The following is a 16756-nucleotide window of genomic DNA, read 5'->3' as shown; positions in this document are numbered from 1 at the left end:
TACTGTTGTCTTTCCCATGGATTTAAACGCAGCTGTCCCTTTAGTCAGTGTTCCTATTGAAACACTGGCCAGTATTTGTGACTCATGCTCCTGCCATCCATGCCCAAACAATGAACCCTGTTACAAAGTCACTTGGGTCTTTTCCTCTTGCCATCTTGATACAAAATCAAAATCAACTGGACCTGCTCAGCATTTTTATACATGTCACAGAGCATGATTGGATGTTAATTGCCTAATTGTACAATGCAGTGCACCTGTGTGCAAGCATCTGCATTCCTTATGTTACTCCACTTATTTATTCAGTTTTTTTTTTCAATTTGTCACCCCTCTATATGTTTCACATGAAAGGTGTTGCTGTCAACAAACCCACAGAAAATTATCGCCCAACTCTGCAGTTGCCCTTTTTTAGCATCTTTCAGCTCATTGTTTCACTTTTACATCCGGCAACTTTACAGTTTTAGTTCACTCTCGCCGCTCTTGTCGACCCCAGGTGGGCAGAAACATGACTCCAAACGAATACTATCTTTGTTTTGTGTCTGCTGGATGTGTAAATAGACAACTGTTTGCTAACATGTTAGTCATAACAACTTTATAAGGTGATAATATGCCATTGTCCTGTTTACAGCTGTTGCACTGCCCCCAAGTGGCCAAAATAAAATTAATGAATGCAGCTTTCAAGTTTTCTTAGTTTTCCCCCAGGACTGGAACAGCTCTTTGGGTTGGTTGTCTAGACAAAGCCAATGCTTTCATTTAAATTAAAGCAATATATGTCTACATATGACATATTTGACTCCAAATATTTAGACTCAATGAAGCATTCCAATTCTCAGGGTATGAAACTGATTGAAATGAAACTAAAAACATAAACACTAAACAGGTAACATAACTCAAATAATATCTGACTCATTCAGAGCTCTCAAATTAGAGACCATATGATTCATCTCATGTTTGTGTTGTTGTTGTGTTACTGCAATCACTTACTGTCATACTGAGGAAGGCAGAGAGGCAAGCATGTGTTCTGTCCTGTGACTGCTAATTCAATTAGCTTCAGAGCTGCCGGCTGACTCTGTATTTGATCAGACAAGGAGTTGCTCACTTGAAAACACAGCACATACAGATGCCATGGCAAGTACCCAAGGGAATATTCTGATTACTATCCCAGCCCATCTATTTCCTACTACAACTACTACCTACTAACCACTACTACCCCGCCCTCAGTCAGTCCAAGTGATATGACTTTCACATGGCTTCTTGCATGTTTCCTTAACAGGATTTTCCCCCCAAACTGTACTGCTCCCCCTCCTACTGTAACTCCCATTTCTCATTCTCTGCAGGGCCGCCACCACGTGGAAAAGGAAGGAAGTTGTTAATGTTGTTACTGGGATTCAAAACCACGCCGACATCTTTTAAACTAAACTTAACTCGAGGTTATGTAATGCCTCCGGTACTTGACAGTAAAAGAACAATCTGTTGCACCTCTCGATTAATGGCTAGTTTATCTCACTCTCTATGAAGTTTGCTCAGTCCCAGAGTGGCTAAAACCTGTATGTAAAAAGGTCACATTAACAGTGACAAAGCCTTCAAGCTAGCATTTGCATGAAAGCAGTATCAGTCTGTGGAGACAAATGTGTGACTTTGTAGTGAATTTTCAGCATCCTTAAAGAGGTTTGATTACTGACATACTGTTCATTAACTGGGATTGTATTTTGCACACAATTTAAATGGCAGCACTTTCTAAGAAAGCAAGAAATACCATATAACATAAATAGACTAGAAGTAAGTTAAGAGTTTAAGTCTAGCCTGAGCAAAGATGTATGAATAATCAACAGGAATGAAAGTCAAAACCACCTGATAGTTAGTTCTTCCGCTGTTAGCAAAGAACTAGAAATCTCTTGTGTCCGGTCTCACAAGTGCCAAAGCTACAGTACTATAAAGTCTACTGTGAAAAAGCTTTGCTGCTGTTGTGCAGCAGTGACACAGCTTCCAATTAATGCCTGTGTGATGAATCAGCCCAAGAGCAATGTGTGGTATCTAAAGGAAATTGCCGGAACAGAGGATGAGGTTAATCATGCCAAATGATCATGACAGCTGCTGCTGCTGCTGCTGCTGCTGAAGGAAAAGGATTTATGAGACAAGATGAAGTTTGAGGACAGAAGAAGACTTCCTGGGTCATTTCTGTCCAATTCCTGTATAAATACAGTCACATACACAAAGCTTGAAGTATTGGTATTAGCGCTGAAATGATAAGTTGAGTAATCCATTTGTTGATTGAGTGAAAAAATATCAAAAACAATCTAGATAATCAATTGATTGTTTAAGTCACTTATTAAACAACAAGACTAACAGTCTACAGCCATGCTAGAGGCTCCAGCTGTACTTGCGATGTGATGTTTTGAGCTAAATGCTAATGTTAGCATTCTAACATGGTCACAATGACCATGCTGACATGCTGATATAATGTTTACCATGTTCACATCTTAGTTTAGCATGTTAACATGCTAAAATCTGCTAATTAGCACTAAACACATAGTAAGGAATGTGATTTTAAGTTGATCAACATAATCGACAGACTAATCGATACTGAAAATAATCATTAGTTGCAGCCATATTGGTCATAAACCAAAGTATTGGCCAAATTTAAATCTTAACCTGTTGATAGACTTATATGGAAAGTGATGGATCACCAAAGTTATTGCAATTAATCCTGAAGAGAACATGAATGCCTATTAAACCATAAACATCAACCCAATGCTGATGCAAGAGAAAAGGTTCAGTCATTAGGATTCATCATCTGGGAACCATGAATGTCTGTCCAAAATTTTATAGCAATCCGTGAAAGTGGTGGACTGACCCACCCACTGACCAATCAACTGCCATCCCCAAAAATAATAGTAATCATTTGATGCAACCCAACAGGGAGGTCAAGGTTCAGGGTCAACGACAAAATACCACCGTCGGAGGAATTTTGTTTTGGTTTTTTTTTGTTTTTCTCAAGAGAGTCAACTGACTGTACGCTTGCAGTCACATGGGATGTAACCCTGTTCTTGCAGTTGAAGGATGTTTTTCTAAAGACAGACTACATGACTTTGTACATGAAGCTACTAGTGGTCACCAGACAGTTACTGTAATCTCCCACAGTGATAAATCAAAGCGGTTTCCACCAGGTGAGGGGACAGCCAGCTGCAAACCCAATGCACTCACTCTGTCAAAAACACACCTCACATGTGTGCATACAGGTGTTTGGATGTGTCAAAGACGTGGAGGCAATAAATAATACGAAATATACGGTCTGTCTTATTCTCAGCCGCACCAAGTACTTTATATCTCCAGATGATCGCTCAGAAATTTTAAAAAACATCAGGAACCGGCAGCCACTGTCATGCAAACAGTGCAAGAATGACTGCTTGTTTAAACCCACTGGTATGTAGTTTTAACCAGAAACTTCTTGGAGGGGAGTACATTTATGTAATTGATCACAAATGCACAGGTATATACACAGATATGCATTTTTTAAATTCCTGATTCCTCTTTTCATTTCATTCTTGTCTTCCAAAAATGTTTCAATAACTTCTCATTTGCATGAAAAGATTCAAAGAAAAGTGTTAGTAAGGCTGCTACTACGTTTAGCAATACAACACAAGATATTTGCAGCTTTTGAGCAACATGGGGACATATCCATTAGTAAGCTGCAAGCAACATATTTCTAACTGAAACATGTTGTACTCAGTGAAAGGAACTATGGGGGTCACAAATAACAAATCTGAAATAACAAAAACACACGGTGGAAGCCAGCTACCACAAAAAAACACATGATTTTTCTCCAGACTTTCAAAACATGCATTCTGTGAATTTCAGGAACAGGGAGAAAAAAAAAAGGAAAACAACTGCTTAATCATGTTTGAAGGGGGACTGAAAAAATAGTGAATACATGTTCTTCCACGTTGCTTTCACAGACCTCCTTCCTCATTAACGGTGGAACATGGTAGTTTCCTTCTCAAAACACACTTAAGAGGCAGCAGAGGATCAGTGAAATCCAACGGCCTCCCCTCAGCACCTCAGCTTATTCCTGACCTTACGTGTTACGAGCCCACAGTATACCACAGTAGAGTAGGAGAACTGAAGTTTATTGAGACCACATTACCCAGTACATTTACAAAAAATGATCAGGAGAGCAAGCATGATCAAAAGTACAGGTGTATAATATGTGAAATTGTATGAAACATTAAAAAAAATAACAAATTTAAGAGGCTGCTGATAGATACCATCACACTGTCGGACTGGGTGGTAAGATCCTTCATTACTATGAGCATTACTGTGTACTTTATTGTGAGAGAATCCCTTATATTTGACATCCCGCCCTCTGGTCAGAGATACAGGTGTCCAAAAATTTGGTGCAAAAGTTTCAAGTTTTTGTTTTTCCCCATTCACAATAAGTGCTTTTAATTCTAAGCTTAGCATTTTATTTTTCTTATTTCTGTTTTCTTATTTCTATTTATGTGTATGTCTTTCTTTTAAGATACATCCATATAATCGGAATTGCATGTATAGTCTTTTATTGTCTTGGTGTATTTTTATTGTGTTTACGCTTTCATGGTTTTGTGTTTTTATGCTGCCTTGCCTCTTGTGGAACAATAAAGATCTGAACTGAACTGAATATACATCTTCTTGGTAACATAAACACTCACTAGACAATGCCGAAGCCTAAAATAGTTCCCAAAAAATGCACCATTTCCTTCTGTTTGAGCAGCCTTTGCTAAAAACTGCAGCATCCAGCTGTTTAAGGAAATTACTTGGCTTTTTAACAAAAAATGAAACTATTATTTGTGATCTGTTTTTAAAGATTTTCCTCTTCAGTAGGAATGAACGGGCTTGATGTAGAGTGCAACGGACAGGGTGCAGGGCAGCCGTAAAGTATTGAGAGATGTAACATGTTGGACTTTCATGGGTCTTTTATGGGATCTGACAGTAAGAAAAATACAGAATAACACAAGCCTTATCCTTCAAGTCAAAGATGTTTGTGTCACGGCTATAAAAAGCAGTATGTTTATATCATATGTCAGGCAGAAAAGGGAAATCGTTTGGCTTTGTCACCATGTCAGTCAGTTTCTAGTCTCACATTTTTGTTTGTCTGCTTTTGTCCCTCTGCCATAAACTAACTCTGCTGTCGTTTCAGATCTCACCTGCCCTGAGGTTACCTCTGTGTTCCCGCCATTCCCTGTCACCTGACCTTCTCCACCCACCATCAGCCCAGTAGCACATATACTGGTTTACTTCCATTCACTCATTCATTCCTTCATTCATCCAGATTGCTATTTTCTCAGCTGTAGTTTTGCCTGTTTTGACCTCTTAACCTGCCTGTTTGAGTTGTTTCAGTTCTCTTTCCTGCTCTCCTGTTAGACTAGTTTGTCTTTTTGCCTCTGCCTGTCTGGTCTTAAACTTTGCCTGTTTTTTATCTTGAGTAAAGCTGAGCTTTTTACCTTTTTTGTCTTACAGTACTTCTGAGTCATGCTTTTGGGTTCAAACCTTATTTTACTGAGCCATTACAGAAATGCTTTCAAGCACGGAGAAAATATGTTTTACTGCGCAAAACAGGAAGAGGGTGCTATCAATTTATGAAAGAACAGACTGTACGGGCCACTGAGGAAGGGATAAAATGCAAAATTAAATCATTCTTCTATAGCTGTGACTGCACTGTTAATAGACAAATACATGACAGGGAACTTCTATCAAATCTATGTTGCATTCTTGAGTGGTAGGTGCAGGGTGGGAGCGTCTATCATGGCTGCTACTGTGGTTTATTGTATGTCTGAGGCTGAAATTAGCGTGAGCAGACCAAGAACTCTTAAGCAGTATGAGGTTTTACCTTTCCTTAATGTTTTCACAGTGGTATATTGGGAAAGCCCCAGACATCCTGCCTCTCCATTTTTTAATAAGGGCGTTAAGTTTTAGCAAAGGAAGAGGACAAGTGGAAGAGTCAGGGAAATAGTTATGGGCAGGTACTCTATAATATACTGTATTCACTGCAAACTAACAAGAATTAAAATACATTTACTCTGAATTCACTCTTGTCTCTACATCCAGGGTGATGTAATACACTCTTTGTGGCTCTTTCTTGTCATCACCTGGTAGAGAAATTTTACTGACAAGATTTAAAGCATTTTTCACAGCCAGTTACGAGCAAACACACATAACAGTGGAGGACATGCACATGTTCACGCACACATCCTGTACACAAGTCTGACCATTTGTTTGCAGTTGCAAGGTTAAATATGAGCCACATATTATGTTCCCTTATCTTGAGACAGAGATTTATAACTGTAGAGTGCACTTGGGATAACTGCTGTCCCGAATAAGAGTTATTATCATGAGTTTAGATTCCTAACATGTAAAATCATACAATATATGACTGACAGTACATAGAAAAGAGCTTAATCTCTTTTTTTTAAAGAAATAATTCATAAAAATGAACCCAACAGTCTTTTAGGCCTGACTGAGTGCTGATAGAGATCACAACTGACCCTGTCATGGTCACTCCCTTGTTTTTCATCTCAGGCTAGTTAGCAAATTGCTTCCTGCCAAAGCTATGACATTTTCAGTTGAAATGTTTAGAAAAGGAAATGCTGCTGTGATTTTTAGAGATGGAAGGTTTCAGTTTTGTATATATAGACACTGGAAGTATGTTCTGGGCACTGAGCTCTAGAGGTTTAACGTCTCCTCCCACAAATGTGACCCCTGGCTTCCTGAAATTGAAATGTTATCAACAAGTATGTTGTGTACAATTTCATTCATCACACTTTGTTCTTCGATACAGAAACATAACTAGTTGAGTAGGTTTTTGTGAAAACAGAGGAAAAATGGCAGCTCTTTGATTAAGGCCCCCATTGTACAACCAATTTACAGTATAATTTTTGTACCAATGATGGACGAGTAAGTAGGTACTGAAACATACATGTAATACAATATTAGAATAGGTACCTGTTTGTTAAAAACACTTACCCCCTTTACTGCCTAACTTCACATCTTGTTCCCTTGTACCTAGAGGTGTGAATCTTCAATTACCTATGATTCACCTGTCAATGATTCAAATGCAAAGCGATTCTCGATGCATCTTGATGCATCTCACGGTATCGCATCCTCAGTTTTCTATATTACTGCATACAGCTACTGTTTCATCAATTGATACAAGCAGTCAGATAAATCTGGACTCCCTTTTTTATTTAGGAAGTGCTTTCAAAAATCAGACTATAACAGTCTATGATATAAAAAGCTGCATCTTTTCAATACCAGTATCTGTGTGACCCACCTCAGTAGTTGACAGTGTCTTGTCCAATTCATGCTTCCCAGTAAGTTCATAAAATTCGAAATGTGCCCAGATATCTGCTTTCAAAATACTGGGTGCATGTTTTTATAACTTGCTGCCTCCCTCCCTCTTTCGCCCACAATTCAATGCAAGAGAGCAACGTTGCCTCTGAAAGGTAACTGTAACTTTACAACTTTATTGTCCAGCCAAGGCCGGAAGATCAACAATCAACGTTAGTAGGCTATAACTTTGTGTAGGCTGTTATTTTAATCACAATAAAATCTGTTAATAAGAAATTAATGGCAGGTTTGGCGTAGTTTTTTTTCAAGTAGGCCTAATTATATTTACAAACTCCCAATTATGTTCTGTCAATGCATTGATGTAGAATCGCCCACAACTGCATTGCGATGCATCTTAGAATCGAGAGATTTCCACACGTCTGCTTGTGCCTGTATGTATCGGTACACACTACACATCGGTGAAACATATTCAGATGGAAGTAACCAAAACGGCTGATGTGGCAAAAGATCCGACTGAAATCATCTATGAACCTCTATCTTTAGTTGGCATCTGAAACTACCTCCTCCCACTCCTTTCCGACATTAGAAGTGCTCTGCGTCTGACAATTCTTCCAACTTTCCAAAACCAACAATCTGACAAGCACAACTACTTCATCATCCTACTTCCATCACTTTTACAACCTAGTGGCAAAACCTTGAATGCCTTAAAAAAAAAAAAGAAAAGAAAAGAAAAATAATTTGCACAACCAGACAAGAGGTACCATAAGTGAGGAAATATGCTTGTTTGTTATTTGAGTGAACAACCTGTTATTGGCCTTTTCAGTGCAAAAAGTTACAATATCGCTATGATGGGACAAATGAGAAAGGTGGTAAAGAAAAGTGGATTGGGCATATCATTTCAGCCATTTTGCTTTAAAATGCTCTGCATGACCAAAGCCCCCACCTTGTATTTAGTGTGGCCTGTCTGCCCTGCACCCCTGGCATTTCCTGTGAGTAAAAGAGGGGAGTGGGCAAAGCTGGCAACTAGCACCTATTTTAATAATGGATACCAGATGAAGGGTGTGTTATATACATAGGTGTACATATGTGTGTGTGAGTGTGTGCATGTGTGCTGAGAAACATCCAGTTAAACCCACAGTTGTACCTTTAAACACACAACTTTCCCTCTTTAACAACCCCGCGGGAGCTTCAGCTTCACACTGTTCTCCCTCCCGTTTTCTTCGACGTGCTCGGTGCCTTTCCAAAACAACATGAATCAAGCGACGGCTCCATCCAGAGGTCTTTTATTTTTAGACGAGGGGCGATCTTCAAGACACAAGAGTTCATCCAATCTAAACACATTCTGGTACATAGAGCACTTGTTTAGACATTCTTAAGATTTTTTGCAGAACATAAACTCCACCTACCCCAGCATCTGCATGTACCATATATACACACACACACCATGAAGAGTAGCTGACTCCACCTAAAAATAATATTTCCTCCCTATAAGCTTGCATGCATTTTAAAGTGCAAGTTCAGACGGTTTAGGTGCGTCTCTCCTGTACTTATCCATGTGGAAAGCAACATCATAAAAGTGCTGACACCTTTCAAACATGACATTTTTTCGTTTTTAGTTGGTGTTTTGATTCTTACCTTTACTTCGCATTTCTTGTGGCAGGCTATTCGGCACACTAGAGAAAACAGAAAAAAGAGAATATGAAATTAACTTCTTCATGTCATAAAAATCAACCCAAATGTTGAAACACTGCGGTCAGGTATGAATCACGACTTTAAGTGGTTATCCAGGCGGTATGAAAAGGAAAGAGGTTCCTTCGAATTCCACAGAATATTTGTTCTGAGGTCAAAGTTAAATATCATCTTAGCAGGTCTGGCATCTGTGTAGTCTAGTTTAATTATCTTTGGGATTACAGGGATTAGAGTATCTTCGTGTCAGCCAACATATAACAGTAAAATCGATTACAACACGTATTCGTCTTTCCATTACACTTCTCTCATGAATGATTTACAATTTACAACGTAAAACTATGTTCACCACACCATAACAGAGCTTTACAGAGGTTCCAGAGAGATGATTATCAAGACAATATAGACATAACTTAACTGCACATGATAAAGAAACCTATAGGCTACGTCCCTTTCAATTATAACACAGCACATTGTTGTCCAGACAAAACATTTAGTGCAGTGAATAATCCAATATATTTTGTATATCTCCAGTCATCCTCTGACTTCTGACTGTTGGTGTTACTCGATATGGAACGGAGACAAAATACACAAGCTGCTGTAGCTACAAGTCATGGACAGACAGTGTGTCACTAACCAAACCAAACCAGCATCTAACAGATCCAAAGTGACATTTGCAGGTATGTATACATGCTGATTAATGTGCTGCAGATCAGCAGCTAATTAGCTATCTAGCCTGCTAACTGATGTTAGATGTACTTTTCCCCTGGTGAATGTTTGTTTGCTCACTCGCTCAACAATCAGAGGTGCAGTACATGTTTGTACGTTAGATAAGAAGGAGACTTCAGCAGGAAAGCTAACGCGGGTTGCTGTACAGAGTCTGTGGCTCTTGTGTCGTGTAGCCGGATGCAATCAGGCTCAGTGTGACCGTCTGCGCCGTTTGTGATAGGCTGACATGTGTTATCGCTTTATGCAAGATTTGATATGCTGTATTGAAATAAGGACTCCAGCTATGTAGATAGATAACAGAACATTGTTTAATCCAAATAGTGTAAAACTAAGAGGCAACATTATGTAACCAAAGAATTTAAAATGTAAATTTCTCCCTTTTTTTCTCAAAGTAGAACACAGGTGACTTACAGAGCAGATATATATATGTCGTAGTAGACCAAAAAAATGGAATTTGAATTCTGAAATAACAGAAAACGAGATATAGTAGCAGTAACTAGAAGTCTTCCCTCACAAAATAGTGAATGACTTCGTTTTGTGGCAGCAGTTTCCTTGACTTTGGGTTGCGATATGTTTGCTGATAAGTCCGCAAGCTCCGTCCATAATATATCCAGATACAGATTGCGTTAATACCAGGTGTAAAAGGGGCCTATGACTAACCTCTTTCACATACAAGTAGCTATGTGATCCATTGTTAATATCAAAAAACATTGATTATGGCCCCTTCAAACAAGCTGAAATTGTGTATTTAAAGCAATTTAAACAATGTTATGTGGGTGACAAAGCTGAGACAAATTCATAAAAATCTAGCAAGCAACCAAACAAGATAAAAGACATTGCTCTTCTACTGAATTTCAACAAAGTTTTTGCAGTTTCCCTTCCACCCTCGAGCCCTCTCTCTGGACTCCCACAGGGTCTACAAATAAGGGTCAAGAGGGGAGCACCTGGACCAGCGGCTCATAAATTGTCAGATCCCCACGAAGGACAGAGAGTCAAAACACAGCTCAGCGTGCCGAGGCGTAGGCTTTCCAAATAAAGGAGAAGACTGTATGCTTTTACTGGAACACGCTACACCTTATGTAATGAGTTATTCTTCCTGTCTCAAGCCACATGCTTCAAAGCGGGTGTAATATCTATTGTGATTAGCGGTTAAGTCATTGATATGAAGTTGGAAAGCAGCCCATCCTCAAATTGTGTGGGAGTGCGATCATGTCTATGTTATACCGTGTTACGTCATCATTCCTATGTTTTTTTTTTAACCCTATAGTGCTTATATATAATCTCTCTTGCCTCAGATGTACAGCTCCTTAAACGCTTAACTCTCTCTGATTTATGTCCCTTAATCTCACAGTATATTCCTCAACCATTTCTAAATCCTTAAACCTTTTGTTTATGAAACCATATGTGCTCTATCGTTTACCTCCACATTCTTAAAGAACCAGTGTGTGAAGGATTTAGTGGCATCTAGCTTCGAGGTTGCAGATTGAAACACACTGAATACTCCTCCCCCTCACCTTCCAAGCATGTAGGAGAACCTACAGTGGCCGTGAAACTCCCTCGCGTTAAACATGACAGGCCCTCTCTAGATCCAGTGTTTGGTTTGTCCGTCCTGGGCTACTGTAGAAACATGGCGGTACACCATCTCTCTATGTAGATATAAAGGACTCTAAGGTAACAAAACCACAACCATTCTTATTTTTATGGAATTATACACTAATTAAAACATATTTATTAATATTATATTTCATTTCTGCCAAGTCCGTTCTGTTAGATGCCACTAAATTCTACACACTGCACCTTTAAAGTATGACATTTCACTTTTGTTCCCTATTTTTTCATCAGGGAATTCAGCATCTTTTTGTGCACAACCAGGACCAGAACTCAGAAACAAACTAGCTTTGAGGTGCACCAGCAGCGATCGCCACAACCAACAATGTTAAAAACTGTTCAAGATGTTTAAAATGTTAACATCATCATAGACCGAAAACAGCAAATGAGATCAGATCCTTGCAAGGCTCTTTGACCTCAGAGCAACCAGTCTGACGACTTTATTGGGTTACTAAATCATCATCTTCTTCTTTAACATATTCCCACTTTAATATTGCTAATTAATCTTTCTAATTTGTTCCTTTGCAGCACCATAAAAAACCTTAAATACCCATCAGTCTGGTTGAGGGTCAGAGGTTAAGTGTTCATAGCAGCTAGGGGGGGGTCCACCTAACAGCTACAAGGCCTTAAATCCTCCCCAGGAGAGAGTTTTCTCTTTTCACAAGGACACCAGCATTAATTCATGAGAAGTCAGCCATGTTTTACCTGACCGACATGTCGTATTTTTTCAGTCATTCACTCGTTAAACCTCGTTAATTAATACTGTTATGTCTTACACCAGGCATACAACAAAGTTAGGAATTAACATTTAAATTAGATGAGAAACTCTACTTCACAGACTATACAGAGTGTACACATGCTGAAACTGGAGAAAGTGAGAAGCTTCCTTTTAGGAGTCAAATGTGTAATTATATCATGGTGCATTTAGTTTCTATTTAGGCACTCGCTGGGACTATATTTGCACTTGGGGGGTAAAATTTTAAAGTCAGTTTGACTTCTTAATTAGAGGCCTTCAAATGTGGGTGGCAGCATGAAATCCTACCGGGATACACAGTTCCAAAAAGACTCGAGTTCCCAGGGTCAAAGTGAACGGAGTTCTTCTACAACATGACCCACATCGTTTATCACAGGACACCGAGACTTGAGACGAAGTTACGCTCAGTCTGGAACAACATACACTGGATGAGGTTAGCGTTTATTATTTGATCGACTCTTTATTATCCCACAGAGGAGCATCTAACCTTTCAATTATTATTTTCATTATCAAACATTCTGTCCATTTTTTGTTATATTTTTCTATATAATTCTAAGTATTTAAAAAATCACACACACACAAATCTTAGTTAGGCAAAACTATCTTATCAGACGGGTCCATTTAGTAGCTGTTCTGAAACTTTCAGTCAAAACACATGATCTTCCTCAGCAGATGTAGTTTATCATGGTATTGTAGATATCCATATTTACATTTTTCTGAGCACTTTTAAGAACTTCTCATCCATGTTGGCTTAAAAGTTGAGATTGAAAGTTATTTCCTGACCTCGAATACAAGCAGTTGACAAAAACCGTCTCACCACAAGGTCCATTTAGTAGCTGCGTCAGAGCTTTCACTCAAATCATATCATATCTGCCTCAGCAGGGAGGAGAAACTTTTAATATCAACTTTTAAGCCAACATGGATGAGAGGTCCTTTGTGATCAGAAAAATGAAAATTTGTATATCTACAATTCCATGATAAACTGTGTAAACTCCTGCTGCTGAGGAAGATCATGTGATACAATCGAAGATTCATCGGACAGTGTGGTGAGACTGTTGTGTCAGCCTCTGTTTCCATGTCAAGAATAAACTTTGAGAAACTGGAACCAGTAAATATTTGGCTTTTCTACTTGAGAAATAACTTAAAACCAATAATCAATTATCAAAAATTGTCCATCCACTAATCAACTAATTTACTCATCATTTTGGTAGCTTTGAAAATGCAAAAACTGGAGTAAAAAGATTTAAGAAAATTGTATTTGTACTGTGTTAATGTCTTGAAGTGCTTGTGCCATGCGTGGTATTTCCCACAACATTTATGATAATACGTGAGTAATACGTGAGAATGTACATATACTGCAGCCTGCACAAACTATTTTTGACATACTGGTTGTGACTTAAGTCTCATGGAATGCTCTCCTGGATGTGAAATTCAAACATACTTGGCTGTTTGCTTGATAAGCATAAAAGCCATGTGCTTGTCTATCCAGGACGATGTCCAGTGCCCTTCCCAGCACGTGAGTCCCCAGTAAACAACACTCCTGGGCCACATGGGAGAGAAGCAGGACTTCCATATTGGGTGTGAAAGCACTGAGCTCGGACAGCTCGGGTTAGGCTTTACCTTGTTAGGAAGTTAGAGCTTTGGAGGATAAACAGAGCAGAAATGTTCCTGGTGAAGGAAAGGAAGATAGGGGAAGGAAGAGGGGGGGGGGGGACAATCACAGCGAGAGAAGAGAAGAGAAGAGAAGAGAAGAGAAGAGAAGAGAAGAGAAGAGAAGAGAAGAGAAGAGAAGAGAGCAGAGGAGACATTACTGGAAAAGATGAACAGTAAGTGGGTGTACAGCAACTGCTCACATCAATCATTGGCAAAATGAAAGGGACAGCGGGGAGATGATGAGTGTAGTTCCTATCTGACTCGGGTCTGTGGAATGCTTTACAGCATAGGAGAGAGAGAGGTTCGGAGGGTGAGAGGAGGGTAAAAATGACAAAGAGGTGGGGGAGTGTGACTGAGGCTGGGTGATTTCCTTCCCCTGGTCCCTTGGAATGAGCGTATACTCCCACAGGGCTGGGCTGAACCTCCTTACAACATTGAACACAATCAGAGGGCAGGGCTGGAGAATTTCCTCTTCCTCTCCCCTTCACTCTCACTCTCTCCATCCCCTCTTTGGTCCTTTTTTCTCGGGCCTCTAATACACAAGCGAGAACACGTGAGCACCAACACGTGTACATACAGTGTACTTACATACACAATACATCACTCCTGGGTACATACTAACTCACTGACTAATGATGACTGGTGCCTTTAAGCCAAATTGCACCTCAGGGACATTAAAGGATAGGTTCACAATTTTCCAAGGCTGTCTTAAAACAATATCCAGCTGATCAAATGAACATTTAAATAGTTTTGTTTTTCCTGCTGTAATCATTCCTTCTGTTCATACTGACCATAAAGAGATCTCCTCCTAATGCACTTACAAGTGATGGAGGACAAAATCCACAGTCCTCCTTCTGTGCAAAAATGTATTTAAAAGTTTATCTGAAGTTTCAGTGTCCAAATGAGTCAAATCAAGAAGATCTTTCAATGGTAAAGTCTTTTTAGTGCCAAATTCCCTCCTTTTGTCTCCCATCACAACTCAACTATGAAATCCAAAGGGGGGAAAGAAAGACAGAAACTTTGGAAAATATCCACTTTATTTAATCAACTCAGATAGCTGAAGTGTCATTATCCCCAGACAAACTTTTACATAATTTTTTGCACAAAGCTTGTGGATTTTGTCCCCAATCATTTGAGTGCATTAGGAAGCGATTACAACAAGCAAAACCTGTTTCATTGTTCATATGGGCACCTAACTATTGTTTTCAGACAGCTTTGAATTGAATTTATTGCTAATATTATATTGGAAAGGTTTTAAATATAATGTGTTTTGAAAGGTTAGTCTGAATAATGTGGCTGAAAGAACACATAAAGAGAAATGGATACACATTTTTTTATATTTTATTTTATATTTGCTAAATAAAAATAAAAAAAAGATTATATTGTAAGATTATATGTTCTGGATTTATGGTAATCGATATTTCTCAATACAAATTTTCAGTCAATTCAGAGTAATGATATTTTGTGTATAGTAATTTTGAAGAAGGGATTGATTTGGATGTTTTGTACTGCATGTATAGTATTTATAATTTGTCTGTCACATGATACAGAAGTGGCTTCAGACAGCACCCTGCTGAAGGCGAGATATCTGAAAAAGTTTGGTGAATAAAGCGCGGTGTTTATCTGATATAGACATCGTAGATACTGATAACACTGGAGAAAGTTGAGGTAATTCTAATAGTATATACGAGGCCTGTATGTGAGCATATTGTACCAATCAGGATCAGTGACTTAAGCGTTAAAATATGGGGGCAGAGGCAACAATACGGAGGGAGAAAAGGTTAAAATCTGGATCTAAAACTGGTATGTGCGCCGGCTGCTGACCCTCATCACGTCCCGCATTCAAAACAGTATCACACACCAGCCAGCAGCCAGTTTGGGATTAGCATGAAAAAAAAAACATAAAAAATAAACGGATATCGTCCCGTATGAACTACTGTCTTATTGTGTAGGATTAGTAACTATTGACACTCTCATCACTCTCCACATGGGTGTCATCATTCAGGCACCCGGCCCACACAGCTAAAATCCCTGGCAGTGTTGGATTTCTGTGGGTAAAGCCCCACCTTCATCCAGCTGCTGAGGCTCGCTTGTCATGGGAGATTCTTGAAAACAGTGCAGGAGTGTAGAATAAATCCAGAGTGAGAGTTCCCATGGAATCACTCTGTGTCATTTGTTTGCTTCCTCCTGACAAAACATAATTTCTGTTTATTTACTTTTCTGTCTGTTTTTTTTTTTTTTGTGTTACTGTGAGTATTAGTCTGACTTTGTTTGGTAGGAACAGCTGTTTCCCTTGATACGAGCTGCAGCTACTAAAAACATAGTAAATTAATATGTAAATATAACAAAAAAAGGTTGACACATGTGGATAACAATATGCACAAGCTCAGGCTTGAGATTTGGGCTGCAAATTCTGGAAATTTACACTAGAAGTGAGCGGCAGATGTAGTTGAACAGATGGATGCAGGTATTCTGTTAGAAAAAAAAAAGGACTCTACTGCCTCCTGGTGGCTACAGGTGGGACATATGAGATGGGTAGTACTTTGATCCATCCATTGAAATTCAGTATAACACTGATACTTTTATGCATCATCTTTGAACATAAATGCTATATGCTCACAATCCTTTTTCAAAAATAACTATAAACAATGTGCATTACAGAAAATCAGCTGCAGAACTTACTTATTAATCGCTTTGTCTCATATGGAAGTGACAATAAAATCCTTTAAAAAAAAAAAAAGTCTGCATATGAGAATGTTTTCAGTGATGAACTTAATATAATAAAAATAAAATTCTGAGTCAGGAAACAAATCACAGCATAGACCACAGTGTAAATTTTCTAAATATTCCTATAATTATGAATAAATTTGAAATGGAATAATTACAAATAGAATATTAGTATTTTTCCCCCTCAGGTCGGATTAAAAGGGCTCCCCTGAATATCTCTTTTCTTGGATCCTCATCAGTCATGTAAAGCATAATAATGTTCTTATTTTTACTTTTTTA

General features: G+C 38.8%; 1 protein-coding gene across 11 annotated transcripts in view; it reads right to left on the bottom strand.

Annotated features, from left to right (window-relative positions):
• The window catches only part of tns1b (tensin 1b), a 174565-nt gene that overhangs the window by 97108 nt on the left and 60701 nt on the right, over positions 1-16756 (bottom strand). For all 11 annotated transcript variants that reach the window (XM_067603009.1, XM_067603013.1, XM_067603005.1 and 8 more), the window contains exon 3: positions 8956-8993. In XM_067603009.1, coding sequence (XP_067459110.1) covers positions 8956-8993 — 38 coding nt within the window. The remainder of the gene's footprint in view (positions 1-8955; positions 8994-16756) is intronic.

The sequence above is a fragment of the Thunnus thynnus genome, chromosome 11, assembly GCF_963924715.1.
Source record: "Thunnus thynnus chromosome 11, fThuThy2.1, whole genome shotgun sequence".
Lineage (NCBI taxonomy): Eukaryota > Metazoa > Chordata > Actinopteri > Scombriformes > Scombridae > Thunnus > Thunnus thynnus.
Note: the sequence above shows the minus strand (reverse complement) of the source record. Positions and strands in the feature narration are given on the sequence as shown.